We start from the raw sequence: 15,586 nt of genomic DNA, 5'->3' as shown, positions 1-15,586 counted from the left end.
AGCAGGATTACTGGGTCAAAGGATTGAATGCCTCCATAATTTTGGTAAATACTGCCCGAGTCTCTTCAAAGGCACTGTGTTAGTAGGTATCACCCAGCAGCAGTGTATGAGTGCCTGTTGCCCCACTCAGCCTTGGCAACAGTGTGTTGCCAGAAAAGTGCAACATTTCAATTTGGGAAAATGAGCATCTCTCAAGATCTTATTGTGATTCATAGGAACGTGCCTCATATTCTCAGAGAAATGAATTTCTAGACAGATAAAAGAAAGAACTATAATAAATTATAAAGCAGAACTTGGGTATAAAAGCTTTTGGATTTTTGGTCAATGTGATGGATAAAAAACTTATTATAGTATGAATCTGTATGTATAGTATGAATATAGTATCTTATTATAGTTTGAATCTGCAATTTTCTTATTTTGAGTAAGGTTTACATGTTAAGTTTACATGTTTACATATTTATTTCTTCATTTTTGAACTGCCCGGTCATTTCCTCCACTCCTTTTCTATTAGGTTGTTGAGCACTTTCATTCAATTTCTAAGAGTCCTTTTTATTCTAGGGAGATTAACACTTTGTATATGACTTAATTTGCAAAAATCTCCCACAATTTATCAATTATCTTTTGATTCAGCTTATGATTTTTTTTGCAATATTCATTAATGCAACTAATAAACTAATGATGCGACTAATAAACTGAATACAGATTGATGCAGAATCTAAAAATCAGGTCACAGGGCCAGAACTTAGTATCCTAGAAAACACAGTGCCTTGAAACTGCTGCTGGAATGGGGGCAGCAGGTGAAACTTGGAAAGGTTTGCATGGAGTTGCTGGCTTGTACTGGTTCTCTGAGAAACTACTGGGAAAGAGGTGGACAGCTCCTCCTCCATCTCCTTTATGCCTTCTTCAGAATTACACCCAGGATCAGCCGGCAGGAAGAACAGCAAAGATGAGAGTGAGGAATTTATGCCATGAGCCAGCAACTGGCAGGGCGCTCCAGTTGTGATCAGCTGCACATGCCTCACAAGCATGCAGAGAGGATGAGTATAAACAAAAGCACAAGCCCCAGAATGGGACCTGAACGAGGGCTTAGGTGATGGAGAAGGAAGAATGCCAACCCCTCTCCCTGGGTTAGGTCAAATAGGTCAGTGAGCCATGGCAGCAGAGCAGTCTGGTGAGGGGCAAAATTCCTGTCTTCTCTCAAGCCTGTGATCTGTCACTTCAACTCCATGAATGGAAACATTATAGCAACGTATTCAATATGCTTCTTATTAAGGTCAACTACAGTAGTGGTGGAAAAAAGAGAGTGACACCTCATTAGAGCCTGATTTTGGTAAGGCATAACCACTGAAATTAGCACTCTGGAAAAATCTCTAAAACCATGAAGTATCTTTTATTTTAAGAAATGAGAATCTACTTACTGAGATAGGAAATCTGCATGATAGTAGTAATCTGAAAGTTTATCCAGGAAAGAACGAGGTTCCAAAATAAATGTAGGCAAAACCACCCTGGACAGGTCCATGCCAGGACGCACTTGTTTCAGCAGTGTCCAGATGAGGCTTTTGTTTTCTTCAGACACAGTTTCTGTTTGAGAAGCTTCACCTGCCTTTAGTAATTAACAAAAAATACTGAAATATTATATTTATTTTAGATATATAGATATGTAGGCAAGACAGCTAATGTTGAAAATACGAATTTTCTATAAAAGTATTCTAAGTATTCTTAAAATACATTAGGCAAAAAATGAAGTCCATAATTATGAAATTTAAGGTAAAAAGAGTAGTTGCAAGAAACATCGAAGAGAATGATATACACAAAGAATCCATTACAAAAAACACTATACTCTCTCATTTTATACCATATTTACTTCTATGCACTAGCAATAACAAGAAAGTTACAAACTCATATTTCCTTGTAATTTACTTTGTACTTGGCAATGACATCAAGTAGTACCCTATTTCAAAAGCAAACCTGAAGAAAATGTAAACTTTAAATTTAATAGAATATATTGGTATTTGTGTGAGTATATGTGTTTAGTTGTTTATAAATCCTGATATATTCCACAGGTATGCAACTTTTAAAACAAAATAGGCATCATATAGATATTCACTTTCAGGAAAATGAGGAATAGGTCAAATAAATATCTTCAATTTCGTTTGAAAAGTCCCAAGAATTAGAAAGCCCAAATCTCTGAAAGTCACGGACTTTTACCTCCCCGAGTTCTTCATGGCTCTGTTCCGTGTAGGTTGTCTCCTTTAAAGGCTCCACAGGCTCGGGGTCAACGTATGAGTCATCCTGTCTTTCTGAGGTATCTGTGTCACTTTCTTCACTTTTCCCCATCGCCTCATTGTCAGACTCATCGTGCTCTTGATCATTTTCTTTATCAGATTTATCAGAATACATATCTTGGTCCTTAAAATGCTGTCGTTCAATTTCACTATCATTTAACCTTAAGGGAAAGAATTATTAGGAGGAAGAATAAAGGAGGTTAAGAATGTTTAATTTATAAATAAGAATGATATGTAACATTTATTGAGAATTTACTATGTGCCAGGCACTGTTCTAAGTTTTTTATATCGTGTAACTCATTTAATCTGCAAAATAACCCTATGAGATAAATAATATTCTTATTCTCACTTTATGTATGGATTAGCAAATGGAGGCACAGAGAAATTAAATTAAAACCTTGGAAATATTAAAAGATGACACTCTGAGCTCTTTGCCTTTCTACCACTTGAGGCTAAAATCTTCCAAAAGCTAAATTTTAGACTATCTCTTGCTAGATTTTTTCTTAGTTTTGCAAACATCATCACTTGAATCAATGTCACTGTCACTTCAAGTCAAGATCATCAGATTCTTAAGTGAGCGCCAATAAATTATGACTTTCCACTTATAAAGGTCTCCGAAATCACTCAAAATGAGTCCAAGAATAAGACGAGAAAATGTAAAAGGTAAGGAATTATATCTATTTAATACTTGACTGATAGGCTTAGTCTTGAGGAAAAAATCCAGGGAGAAAAGGAAATTTCAGCTTATTGAAATGAACCTATAGCCTAAAATTGATAGGTTGTTTATAACTAATCCTGTTCTTTCTTACAGTAATTAGGGTTAATAATCTTTATAAAAAGAAAGCAATTTTTTAAAAAACTCACTTCCAGAAAATTTCTTAAAGTATCTGTGGGTTTCATTTGGTATAAAAATCTTACAGGGATGAACACTAAAACACTTTACAAATGAATACACGATGCTGTTATATATAACTGACATTTCAACAATGCTGAGATAACATAACAGAGCAGAGAAGTCCTATTTGATTCCTAAATTTAGTCTCTCTTTTTCCAAAATCTTCATTTGTTTGGATTTTAACCAGAGAATTTCTAATAGAAATTCATTTTTATAATACTATTTTCTTTCTTTTCCTTTAAAATCATATATTTTTAAAAAGTAGTCTAAGCTTTCTTACCATCTATTCTCTCCTTAACCTCTCACTATCTAGTTTCCACTCCCCTGAATCCACTGAATCTGTTCCCTTAAAGGTCACTAATGATGGTTTAGTTGACAAACCCAATGGCCCTGTCTAATCTTCACCTCCTGTGACTTCTCTACAACTGGACTTTGATGATGATTATTTTCCTAGAAATGGTCTTAGTGCTTGGGTTCCATGTAACTGTGGTTCTACTTTTTGATCTGTCTGATCCTTCTTACATCCTCCCATCCCTAAGAAATTTTCATCTTCCTTGGCCCTCTTTTATCTTCTCTAATCTTCATCTCCTTTGGCAAGCTATTCAGTCTCAAGCCTTCATCATCAATTCTATTTGATGATTTCCAAACCCACATGCAGGAATATGCTTCAGACCCATGTTTTTTTTTGTTTTGTTTTTATTTTTTTTTATTTTTTATTTATTTTTTTTTTTTTAAATTTTTGTTTATTGCAGTAACATTGGTTTATAACATTGTAAAAATTTCAGGTGTACATCATTGTACCTCTATTTCTGCTAGACCCATGTTTTTAAATGCTTAACTGACATCATCTGTATGTCCTGGAACCACTGCATCCTCAACATGTCCAATATTTAATAAATTATCATCTCCCAAATGGTCCTTTGTTTTATTTTACCATCATCTTCCCAGTCACTCAGGCTTAAAACTTAGTAATCTTCTTTAACTTCACCCACTCCCTGTCCCTTACATCCAAACAGACTCTAAGTCTCGACAGTAGGCTCCCATCCCCTCATCTCTGCATCATCAGCTCCTAGCTCATTTTCTGTCATATAGCCAATTGAACATGTTGACATGTTGATCTACTTTCATAAAATCCGTTATATTGATCATCTCCCTGATTCCCTAGCTGGATTTTCTCACTCTCTAAATTCTCCTGATCCTACATTACCCTGAAGCATCTCTCCTTTGGTTGTTTATGTCATTCTTATCTTCCCACTACTTACAGTTGCCTGGCATTTTATAGGTTTCAAACAAAACAAAACATCTCTGCAGGATCACATAGCTAATAAACTGTTGCACTGGATTCAAATTTAGGATCATATCTGATTCATCTCCCTATTCACAATGTGGTGAATTATACAGAAAACACGTACAGTTCTTATACAGAAAGGAGGCTCAAAAATTTTAATGAATAAATATGTGAAACAGATGAATGTTTAAGATCCCCAAAGAAGAGCATTTGAAGATTGCCTGGTATTCAATAAAACTAACAGACTGTCTTCAAGGGAAAAATCTTGGGAAGAGGCCCTGACAAAAACCCATTCCTATAACAGTTGCACCCCCCAATCCTAGCCCATTCAGCTTCTCATGCTGGGAATTCAGATAAAGTCCAGACTATAGATCTGCAAAGAAAGGACAGTTACTGGAGGTTTTAAAAGAGAGTAAAGAAGAAGAGTCAAGCAAAAAGACAGGAAAAAACAACGTTCAGCTCAGGTTCCATGGAGGAGAGGAGAACAGCAGTCTAATTCTGAGGAGAGTAACCTCAGTGGTGGTGGGAATAAGAGGCTGCAGAACAGAAGCTGAGGGTTGGGGGCGAAAGAGGGAAAGGGAAAGTCTATTTCTCCTGCAAAGCAACAAAAGAGATCTGAACCTCAACAAACCTCTCAACTTCAAACAAGTGCTTCTGAGTTTCACTGGAGAAATATCTTTTTAGTATTAACTACAATGAATACTTCAGGGAATAAAACCACAAACAGGATATACTTCCAACTCAAAACACTTACAATACAATAGGAGAATTCCACAAATACCAGGTAGAATAAGTCAAGTGCCAAAAAAAAGTGCCATAGAACAGCAACAGAAGGACAGATTACATCTTATTTTTATGAAGCAGGAAAGGAGAATTGGTCTTGAAGAAAACTTAGGTTTATGACAGGAGAAAAGAGCAAGGAGGACTAGAAATCATTTTTAATGGAGGGAACACCATGCACAAAGACAAGGTAGACGGTTAGCATGGTTGTATTTGGGAAAGAACAAATAATTTACATTAGCTGGAATCAAGGAAGTAACTTTCTACACCTTATCACAGCAACTAAACAAATCTTAAACCAGGTCTTAGGCCATATAATGAGAAGAAAACAGCCAGTTTCAATCCTAGATACACTACAAAAATTCTAGGCTGGACAACTAACCTACTGAACAACATGGCCTCTAAAATAATCACCAAATTAGTGGCAATATCTACTTACTGGAAGTTGTCACCACTGTGGAGATTGTTAGCACGTAATAAGCCATACAAAGTCACATGTGTGCTCTCTGATGAAATGCTCAGGTCATGTTCCTTTCCTTCCCTGATCATTGTACGTTTAAGAAGACTAGAACATTTCAAAGCCAACTCCAAAGCATCCATCCAGCACCTTCCTAGAAGAACACACAGATTTATAAGCAGTACAATTCAAGAAACTATAAAAACTAGCATTCATCTTAATACTGTTAACCCTTAAATATATTATTATTTCCTTGAGAAATATGCACTGGAAAAGTTAATTTGAACATAAAATCTTACCAGGATTTCTTAAAGCAACTTGTCAGTTTAATAAGTGCGTTTTACACCCTATGCATCTAGAAACCACTGGTAAATGAACAGCATATAGTGTGCATTAGAAAGTACACCTACCCTAAAATAAATGTACTTTATTTTTAAAATCTTAGAACATTAACACATAGTATAATTTGAAGGTACCAAAAAAGATACATAAAATATACTGAAGGGGTTATTCTTCTACTATAAACAATCTATCTAAAATAATGTTTGTTGATAAAAGGTCTATCCTCAGGCTTAGCATCCATTCTACTTCTGTGTATGAAAATTTTTAAGTCAGGAAAATGCCTATACAATACTGTCATTAACTGCTGTATCAGCAGAAACATTAATAACTTGATTTTTTAAGTTAAAATTTAGAACAGTATTAGCAGAAAAAAAATGTTAGTTTCTCTTAAATTCTTATATAATTGTTTCAAGATCTGCTGGAGATATCAGCCAAGTAAAACACTTTCATGACAAAAGCTCATGCCTATAGTATTTTAATTTTAAAATTAATCATCTAGTAAAAGTAAACTTTGGAAGTTTACAAGATTCCTTAGGTTAAGCTAGTCTGAACTATAAAACATAGAGAAAGAAATCCATTATCAATTCCTAAGGTTTTAAAGTTACCTGGCTTTCATATAAATAAGTTGTATTCTCCCCACATTTGCTTCAGGAATTAAGTACTAAGTTATTAAGTAGAGAACAGAAGTTTGTGCTTGAATGTCTTATGTAAAAAAAACCTCAAACAGTATATATGTGTCTTATAAATGTTAATATTTCATGACAAAATATAAATAGTATTAAATGTACCTGTACAATGATGAAACTTAATGAGTTACCACAGAGAACACTAACCAAGTTAAAAAGGTATTCACATGTCAATGGAGGATGAAGACGAAAACTCCAGACTGCTAATTTATCACTCATAATACAATGCTTCCTTCCTATCAGATTTCCCTATTTGTCGACCAAGTTAATTATATTTAGTATTCTAAGCAATTTATGATTACAATATCTCTGCTGCAAATACCACACTAAAGACAGTTTTTCACAAAGGAAAATACACAGTGGTATAGAAAACAAATCTTTAACAATGAGGAGCAAAACGGGGCCAGCCCAGTGGTGTAGTGGTCAGGATTGGTGCACTCCACTTTGGTGGCCCAGGTTCAGATCCCAGGTGTGGACCTACACTACTCATCAGCCATGCTGTGGCAGCAACCCACATACAAAATAGAGGAAGACTGGCAAAGATGTTAGCTCAGAGCGAATCTTCCTCAGCAAAAAAAATGAGAAGCAAAAATCCAATCCATCAAAATCTGTATTTACCATCTGACTCTGAAGTAGCTCGGATAATCAAATAACTGCTAGGTAAGGGCTGGGTTATGGATCCAACTGCTTCACCTTTTGGACCCTTAAAGGCAAAATAAACAAAATAAATGGTGTACAGTATTATGAGATCTCAACTTTATATTATCCATTATTACCTGTAAAATCTAAGTTAGGCATAGATAATTTAAAAGAAAACAAGCTTTAAATTCATCCTGCTTGAGAAAGCAAATGTTAAGTATTAAGGTAAGTTTTCCTCTTCCAACAAACACACCTCTTTACCAGAAAGCTGAACAACTTATGGTTATCATAAAACATTATCTCTGCATATTGTTCACATATTAAAGAGACACCTAAAATTTACCATACTAGACTAAATTTTAATTTAACAGAAAATTTCCATCCCACAGATACTACTAGATAAGAAATGCTAAATTTCTAGAAGCCTAAAGAAATAGCTGGAAATACAGTTATAATTTACTAAGAAAAAGAAAAAAATGAATTTTGACTAGGTCTAGGGAAAAATAAATCTCCATTTTATAAAAATGATAATCTTGTTTATAAACACCAACTATAAAAGCTAATTTCATTTTTCCAGAAACAATAAAAGAAAAAGGAATTGTGTTGCTGTTGGTGATGGTTGGGTTGTTTTAGAAGTATACAACACCAAGAACTCTACAGTAACTGGTATCACCAAGGCTAATCTTAGGTGGACACAGTTCTGACCGAGAAAGAAAACCTGAGGATTGAATTTATAGTATAATTTTGATAGAAAAAGCATAATTTTTTAAGTTGTCAGATCAAAGAATAAAATGGATTTTAAAAAGCATAAATATTATGAAGTAAAGATGCAGATTCAAAATGAAAAAAGTAGAAACAAATCAATATGATTTTAACAAATCCTCAATCTCTTTACCTGGGTAATGGGGGAAAATTGTATGCTCCTTATAGGTATGAGAATTAAAAGAATATTCCTCCATGTAAAATGCTCAAAGGAGTCCCTGACACAAAGTAGGAACTCATAAACATTACTATTTCCTAATTACAGACACTGACTTTGAAGCTGTTTAAACAACATCCTAAGGGGGTTTTGCTTGTGGAGAATATTCTGATGTTCATATAATTGTACAAATTTCCCTTCCACCAATATTTGGAATTAAATAAATTTGGCATTAAAAATGTTTAATGTTTAAACATTCATTATAATTCTTACAATTCCTAAGAGTAGTAGTAAAGAATAAATACTGTACATAAAAGGTTCTGAAAGTAATTTTTTTTTTACTTGAGAATCACATGATATATAAATACCAGAGGTTCTATGGGTTAAATTCTTTCCCCTGTGGGAAGTACCTAATCCCAGAATGGAACTAACTCTATAATCCTAAATTTATTCGTGGTATGACTCCAGACTACTGAAAATAAAGGTAAAAAGTCCAGGTCTTCCCCTAGGTGTATGTATATTGCCTAATTAAGCAATATCAAAAAAATTAAAAAGCTGAAGCTACTTTTAGTTAGCCATAATCTCAATTAGGTGGTTTTCCTTACAGGAGTAGTTCTAAACCCTTTATTTGAGTGTAATTGACCTTCTTAGAAACCAAAACAATGATCGCTTTGTAAAAAAACTAAACTCACTTATTCAGTTAGCGTGTACTGCATGTCTGTTTGTAGAATTCCTTGGTGATTAATCAAATAAGGAATTTCTATTTTCCTGATTAAGTTTCTGCTTTTATAACAAAGGAGTGACCATAGTAATGTTTTCTAATTATAAAAGCATTAGAGCCCCATCTTCAAAGACAGCTCAAGAGCAAGTTGGACTGCTTCACATATTTATATCACTACAGGAAAGACCACAAAAACAAATGGTAGCTTCTGTTCTAAGGGATCTTACAATTTTGATAAAGAGAAAAGCATTTACAGTAAACATGATACAATATTACAAAGCAAAATTAGGAATTACAAATAAAAAAAACCAGTACAAACTGAATCTCCACGGAGAAGAGATATTAAGGTACAATATAAATTTGAGAAACATTTTTGGAGAAATTTTTAATTTAGACCTTAAGGGTAAACAAACCCTTTTGGTGCACATTTCATTGTGGGTAGAGACAGAAAGAGGAATAATGTGCTTGAAAACAGAAACTTCTAAGTCCTGGCAGAGGACAGCAACCATTAGATTAATTGATATATCTCAGTTCTACTCATATTTTGTCATTTTTACCTTTACCTACATAACAAGTCCTTACTTACCTTCACTGCCCAAATAGATTGCTCCAAAGGATGGAAAAGTTTGAAACAAAAGCCATCCTTTTTTGATGGACGCTCAATGATTTCACAGGCATTCAGAAGGACTGTTCCTACCCACTGACCATTTTTTTGGGTTTTATAGATCAGCAGCACCCCAGGTTTCAACACACACCACAACTTGGTCCAGCTCTTTAGAGTACCACGAATCTACAGAAAGATAAGTTTATTTAAGAAATAAAGCTCTGTTTTTTTCTTTCTGCTCCACAAGATACAAACCAAATAATGGCAAATAGGATGTTTTATCTAAAATTTCCATAAAATCTACACTTAGATTCAGTAGGAAGTTTTTTAAAAGCTATTAAATGGCAAGCACTGCAAATAAACGTGAAAATAGCATGGCTCTAGCTTTTGAGGAACTTATATTCTAATGGGAGCCTGGGTCAGCAGTTTCAAAATAATGTACTAAGTAGAATGGTTTTTCTAACCTTCTGGGCCAGGCCAGGGTCCTTAAAATATACTTTCCTAGTACCGAGATTCTCCTCTTCTTGGCATCTATCACAGTTGTAATTTTATTGAGTGAATTTATAAGACGTTCTACCTTTTAAGACTCTTTCCCCTTACCGGCACATCAACAGTGCTGAGAACACTGCTAGCACACACCAGGTGTTCCCTACACATTCGGTGAGTGGGAGGAAGAGGAAGAACCTCCTTCTAGCCCCTAAAATGACCTTCTCTACATTACTTTGTTCTTAGTAATACATAAAGTGTGCCATATAAATTTCTTGGGGGAAATTTTAAAACAAAGTTACATGAATCTCTCTTTACCCCACAAAATGTTCCTCATCCTAGGATTTAATGCTATCTCAATAATAAGCCTATAACTAGTTTTTCCTATCAATTTCTATTTCTGTGATCCATTAAGAGTATTTCTATGTGGGGCTGTCCTGGTGGCGCAAGCGGTTAAGTGCGTGCACTCTGCTGCGGCGGCCCAGGGTTCGCTGGTTCGGATCCCGGGCGCGCACCGACGCACTGCTTATCAAGCCATGCTGTGGCGGCGTCCCATATAAAGTGGAGAAAGATGGGCACGGATGTTAACCCAGGGCCAGTCTTCCTCAGCAAAAAAAGAGGAGGATGGGCAGATGTTAGCACAGGGCTGACCTCCTCACAAAAAAAAAAAAAAAAAATAGTATTTCTATGCAAGTCACTGAATTCACAATACTGAAAAGTCATATAATATTTACATTAAAAACTAGGAATCATCTTCACTTTTATTTACTGTAAAACATCTGTTCTGTCAATGCACTTACATAAATTATGAAATAAATATAGAGCTCCCAAACCCCGCAAAAAGGCATACCACAGAAACTCTAAACAAGAAAAATTTAGAAAGAGGGAATTTGGAGCCAGGCATGAAGAAAAGAGAAAATCTTTAAGAAAAAGTATGTGTATACGTAAAAGAGATGGAAAGACAAGAGAAGTGAAAGGAACAGTTATCCTGAGATAACATTCTGAATCTTGAAGATGTGACAGTAGAACATGGATGGCAAATTATCAGAATGAAGGTAAGATTCAGAAAGTCAGCCAGGGGAGGTGCCGGGAACTTTTGGGGAGTTGGTTGGGGAAATCCAATGTCAAAGACAAGAGCACGGTTAGCTCTGAAAAACTCAGGTGAGCTCCAGAGCTTACAGACTTCTAAGTAGAGCCAAAATGAGTCAGACGGTATTTTCAGCACAACATTGAAGAAGACCCCAGTATTACTTGAGTTATCAGGGAAACTATCACTAGACTCCCATTTTAGAAAGAGAAGTTCCATGACAGATCTCATAAGGATTTTAGGTTGGAGGTTGTACCAACTCTTTGGGAAAGTAGAAAACTTGCAGGGTGTGGGTGATTTTTAGCTGCATGCCAGGTACTAAAACTTCCTGGGAGTCAGGGTCTTAACAAGGTCATTCTTTTTTTTTTTTTTTTTTTTGTGAGGAAGATCAGCCCTGAGCTAAGATCCATGCTAATCCTCCTCTTTTTGCTGAGGAAGACTGGCTCTGAGCTAACATCTATTGCCAATCCTCCTCCTTTTTTTTCCCCAAAGCCCCAGTAGATAATTGTATGTCATAGTTGCACACCCTTCTAGTTGCTGTATGTGGGACACAGCCTCAGCGTGGCCAGAGAAGCGGTGCATCGGTGTGCACCCAGGATCCGAACCCGGGCCGCCAGTAGCAGAGCTCACGCACTTAACCACTAAGCCACGGGGCCAGCCCCAAGGTCATTCTTAAAGTTAGCATTAGTCTGGAAGATTCCTACCAAATATCCTTCAGATAAGAATGAGAAAGAAGATAGAGTGACTGGGATGACAGAAAAGGAAATAAAAATGAGTAGGGATAATCAGAGGCCAAAAGAATAAGCTATGGAAACAGCAATATGTATGTTTTACTGAAAATTAATCCTTTTCAAATGATAACTTTCATATTAACTTTGTCTTATATCTTCTCAATAATGCACATACCAAGTCTGCAATAATAATAAATGATAATTTATTTCTTTACAGCGTGTTTATTAGACTACATAATGTCACACAAATCAAAAAGCCTTTTTAAAAGAAGGCTTTGATGTTTGTCCATATTTGATGTTATTGTCAAGAGAGACATTAAGGTTCCTTCTCCCCATTAAGATTGCAGCATAGAACCTCTGGGATACAATTAATAGTTTGCCAGTGAAAACCAATCATCCTAGGAGCTGTTTTTATCTTGTAGGCTTTGGGTGCACTCTGGGCTTTCCTATGCCAGTGGGTAGACATCCAGCAATTTGACTTCAAGATTCAACACAAACTGACCTTCAACCAATCAGCCATGACAATAACAGAAGGATCTGTGATTGTACTGAGTAATTCCTTTGTGGCTCTTTTCTTTTCTTCTCGGTAATTTTTCTTTTGCACCTAATTTTATAGAAATAATAGAAAAATTTTAAATTCATTAGAAATGGCCAATTTCTTATCAATTTTTTAGGTCTATAGAGTGTAAAATTCTAAACCTACTTTAGAATTCAAGCATCTTAGGATAAAATAACTATGTTTTTTTGCTTTTTGTTTTTTAGAGCTGCAGGAATTTTCAGAGAAATAAGGTTAGAATCTAGTTTTTCTGATTACTATTCCAGTTCTCTGTATCTTTTTAAAGAATTTTACCTTTTTAAAATTACGCAATAATACATGAATACAATCTTATGGTAAAATTTCAAACAACACAAATAAAGCTAAAAGCTGTCTTTAATATACCCTATCCTATTCCAATCCCCAGAATTGATCACTGTTAGACTTCTGGAAAACACTATCCTTTCATGCCTTTTCTATGTACACAACCTATAGAAATACACAGCTTTTGTGTTTGTTTTTTGTTTTATTAAACACATTAAAAACATCTTCTCCCATTCAATATTTTTTGGAGCATTTCCATGTCTACCTCATTCTTTTCACTGCAACACAGGATTCCTAGTATGAATAAAATAATAAGAGCCAACATTTACTGGGCACATTCTGTGTACCAGTTACTATTCTAAGTGCTTTACATGTATTAACCTCATTTAATCCTTACAATAAACTTGGGAAGCGGGACTATTATTATCATTATTTTACAGATGAGGAAATCAAGGCACAGAGAGTAACTTGACCAGGATCACAGAGCTAGAAAGCCGGGGAGGCAGGATTCAAGCAGAGGCAGACTGGCTTGAAAACATATGTGCTTAACCACCATGCTATACTGTTTCTATAATTTTTCTTAATACATTTTCTTACTGATGGAAATCTACTCTGTTACCAGTTTTTTCACATTACAAACAATGCTGCAATTGTTCACAACTGGCAATTTTGCTCTCTTTCTTGATACTAACACGTAAGATATAAATAATTAAGAAACCACAATGAAATTAATTGATTCAAAATATCAAAGTTTCATAAGTCACTCTGAAGATAGTTTGGGAAAGCAGCAGTGGATTGATGTAGTCTTATTATTGCTTTGTTGTTATTAGATGGGTAGAAGAAGAGTGGTGATAACCTATCAGTGATATATATTTTTTTAATTATAACACAAAATCTTCCTAGTTGCATTTAAAAAGAGACTACATATACATAAAATTTTAATTATTCTACAGCTAAAAAGCTTTAGACTTTTGGTCTTTACTAATATGCATATCTGAACTAACAGTCAATTTAATATGGGATTGCAAATGCAAATGCAGATAGGATCAGACATGAAAAAAAAGGGGTAAAATAGACTACACAGGGATCAGAGTCAAGTGGAAAGCATGTGTTCCTTAAGCTTCAGGATCCGTGGCCATTCTGGAAGGCAGGCCCAATAGTGCATATTTCTTAAGAGAAGTTAGAAATCTGGACTTGTAATTGTTGGCTCAAATTTTTAAAACATTGCATAGTCAAACAAAATATATCTACCTGTGGGCCAGTTCAGCCCACAACCCAGCAGTCAGTAAACTCTAATTTCAAAAGGCACCAGAGCTTCCCATCAGGTGTTCCACAACACAGCGATGTGCCTGACTCAGGTACAAGGTGCAGAGATCTCCAGTCCTCAGTCCCCAGCGGCCAGCTGAGGCCTGAAGCAGTGCTGGGTCAGTTATCAAGCAGCCTTTTCAGTTGACTCCAGTGTGCCATACAAATATTAATATTTTTTATGTGTGCCTGTCTGGATGGTTTTTTTCTTCCTTTAGGAAGACACATACAGATCTTCCTTAACTTACAATGGGGTTACATCTGGATAAACCTATAATAAGTTGAAAATGCATTTAATACACCTAACCTACTAAACATCACAGCTTAGCCTTGCCTACCTTAAACATGCTCAGAACACTTATACCAGCCTACAGTTTGGCAAAACCATGTTAACACAAAGCCTGTTTTATAATAAAGTGTTGAATATCTCGTGTATTTATTGAATACAGTACTGAAAGTGACAGAACAGCTGTTTAGGTACAGAATGTCCTAAGTGTATCCATTGTTTGCCCTCATGATCGTGGGGCTAACTGTGAGCTGCAGCTGCTGCTGCTGCCCAGCATCATGAGAGAGTATCAGACAGCATATTGCCAGCCTGGGGAAAGATCAAAACTCAAAGTATAGTTTCTACTGAATGTGTATCACTTTCGCACCATCGTAAAGTCGAAAAATCCTAAGTCAAACCATTGTAAGTTGTGAACTGTCTGTATTTATTGATTTTATTAGCCTACTTTCAAAAGCACATGCAAAGCATAATGTTAGTTATGAAATAAATGTGGAAACTAACCTTGAGTGATTCTTTTTTTGTGAGCTTGCTTGAAGCTGAACTATCTTTCTCCGAGCCATTATAAAGTTTAGATTCAGACTGAACGCACATAGAAATGAAAAAAGAAATAATAATTAAAACTTTCACTTATTCTATACATACAGCACATAAAGATCAATGTTAAAGCTATGTTTCTGACATTCTTCCCATTTATTGCTGTAATTTAAGCAAATGTCGATTTTCAAATACCGCTTTTCCCTGAAGTATAGTATTTGGGTTTAAAAACTAATCCACGTTAAACCCACAAAAACACAAAAATAAAAACTAATTAGAGGCCGGCCCGGTGGTGCAAGAGGTTAAGTGCGCGTGCTCCGCTGCGGCGGCCCGGGGTTCGCCAGTTCGGATCCCAGTGTTTGACCACTTGTCAAACCATGCTGTGGTGGCGTCCCATATAAAGTAGAGGAAGATGGGCATGGATGTTAGCCCAGGGCCAGTCTTCCTCAACAAAAAGGGGAGGATTGGCAGATGTTAGCTCAGGGCCAATCTTCCTCACAAAAAAATAAATAAATAAAATAAAATAAAAAACTAATGAATAAATTAATCTACAGTGTGAGGTTAATATAAAATCGTGTAAATTTTTGCATTCTATTTTCCAGAGTACTTCTAAGAAACGTATACAATTATTTAGTTACACTCAGGACAAAAGTATCCAGAGCAATGTTATTTTGTAACAGTT

At 35.5% G+C, this 15,586-nt stretch overlaps 1 protein-coding gene across 6 annotated transcripts in view; it reads right to left on the bottom strand.

The window, feature by feature from the left end:
- Nucleotides 1-15,586, bottom strand: part of OSBPL8 (oxysterol binding protein like 8) — a 185,396-nt gene that overhangs the window by 43,060 nt on the left and 126,750 nt on the right. For all 6 annotated transcript variants that reach the window (XM_004417888.2, XM_014795200.2, XM_014795282.2 and 3 more), the window contains 7 exons: nt 14,872-14,949; nt 12,423-12,524; nt 9,599-9,802; nt 7,352-7,436; nt 5,688-5,859; nt 2,209-2,446; nt 1,419-1,603 (listed from right to left, as the gene is read on the bottom strand). In XM_004417888.2, the coding sequence (XP_004417945.1) occupies nt 1,419-1,603; nt 2,209-2,446; nt 5,688-5,859; nt 7,352-7,436; nt 9,599-9,802; nt 12,423-12,524; nt 14,872-14,949 (1,064 nt within the window). The remainder of the gene's footprint in view (nt 1-1,418; nt 1,604-2,208; nt 2,447-5,687; nt 5,860-7,351; nt 7,437-9,598; nt 9,803-12,422; nt 12,525-14,871; nt 14,950-15,586) is intronic.

The sequence above is a fragment of the Ceratotherium simum genome, chromosome 25 (assembly GCF_057802395.1).
Source record: "Ceratotherium simum simum isolate JZ-2026a chromosome 25, ASM5780239v1, whole genome shotgun sequence".
NCBI lineage: Eukaryota > Metazoa > Chordata > Mammalia > Perissodactyla > Rhinocerotidae > Ceratotherium > Ceratotherium simum.
This window is presented reverse-complemented; position numbering and strand designations above follow the sequence as displayed.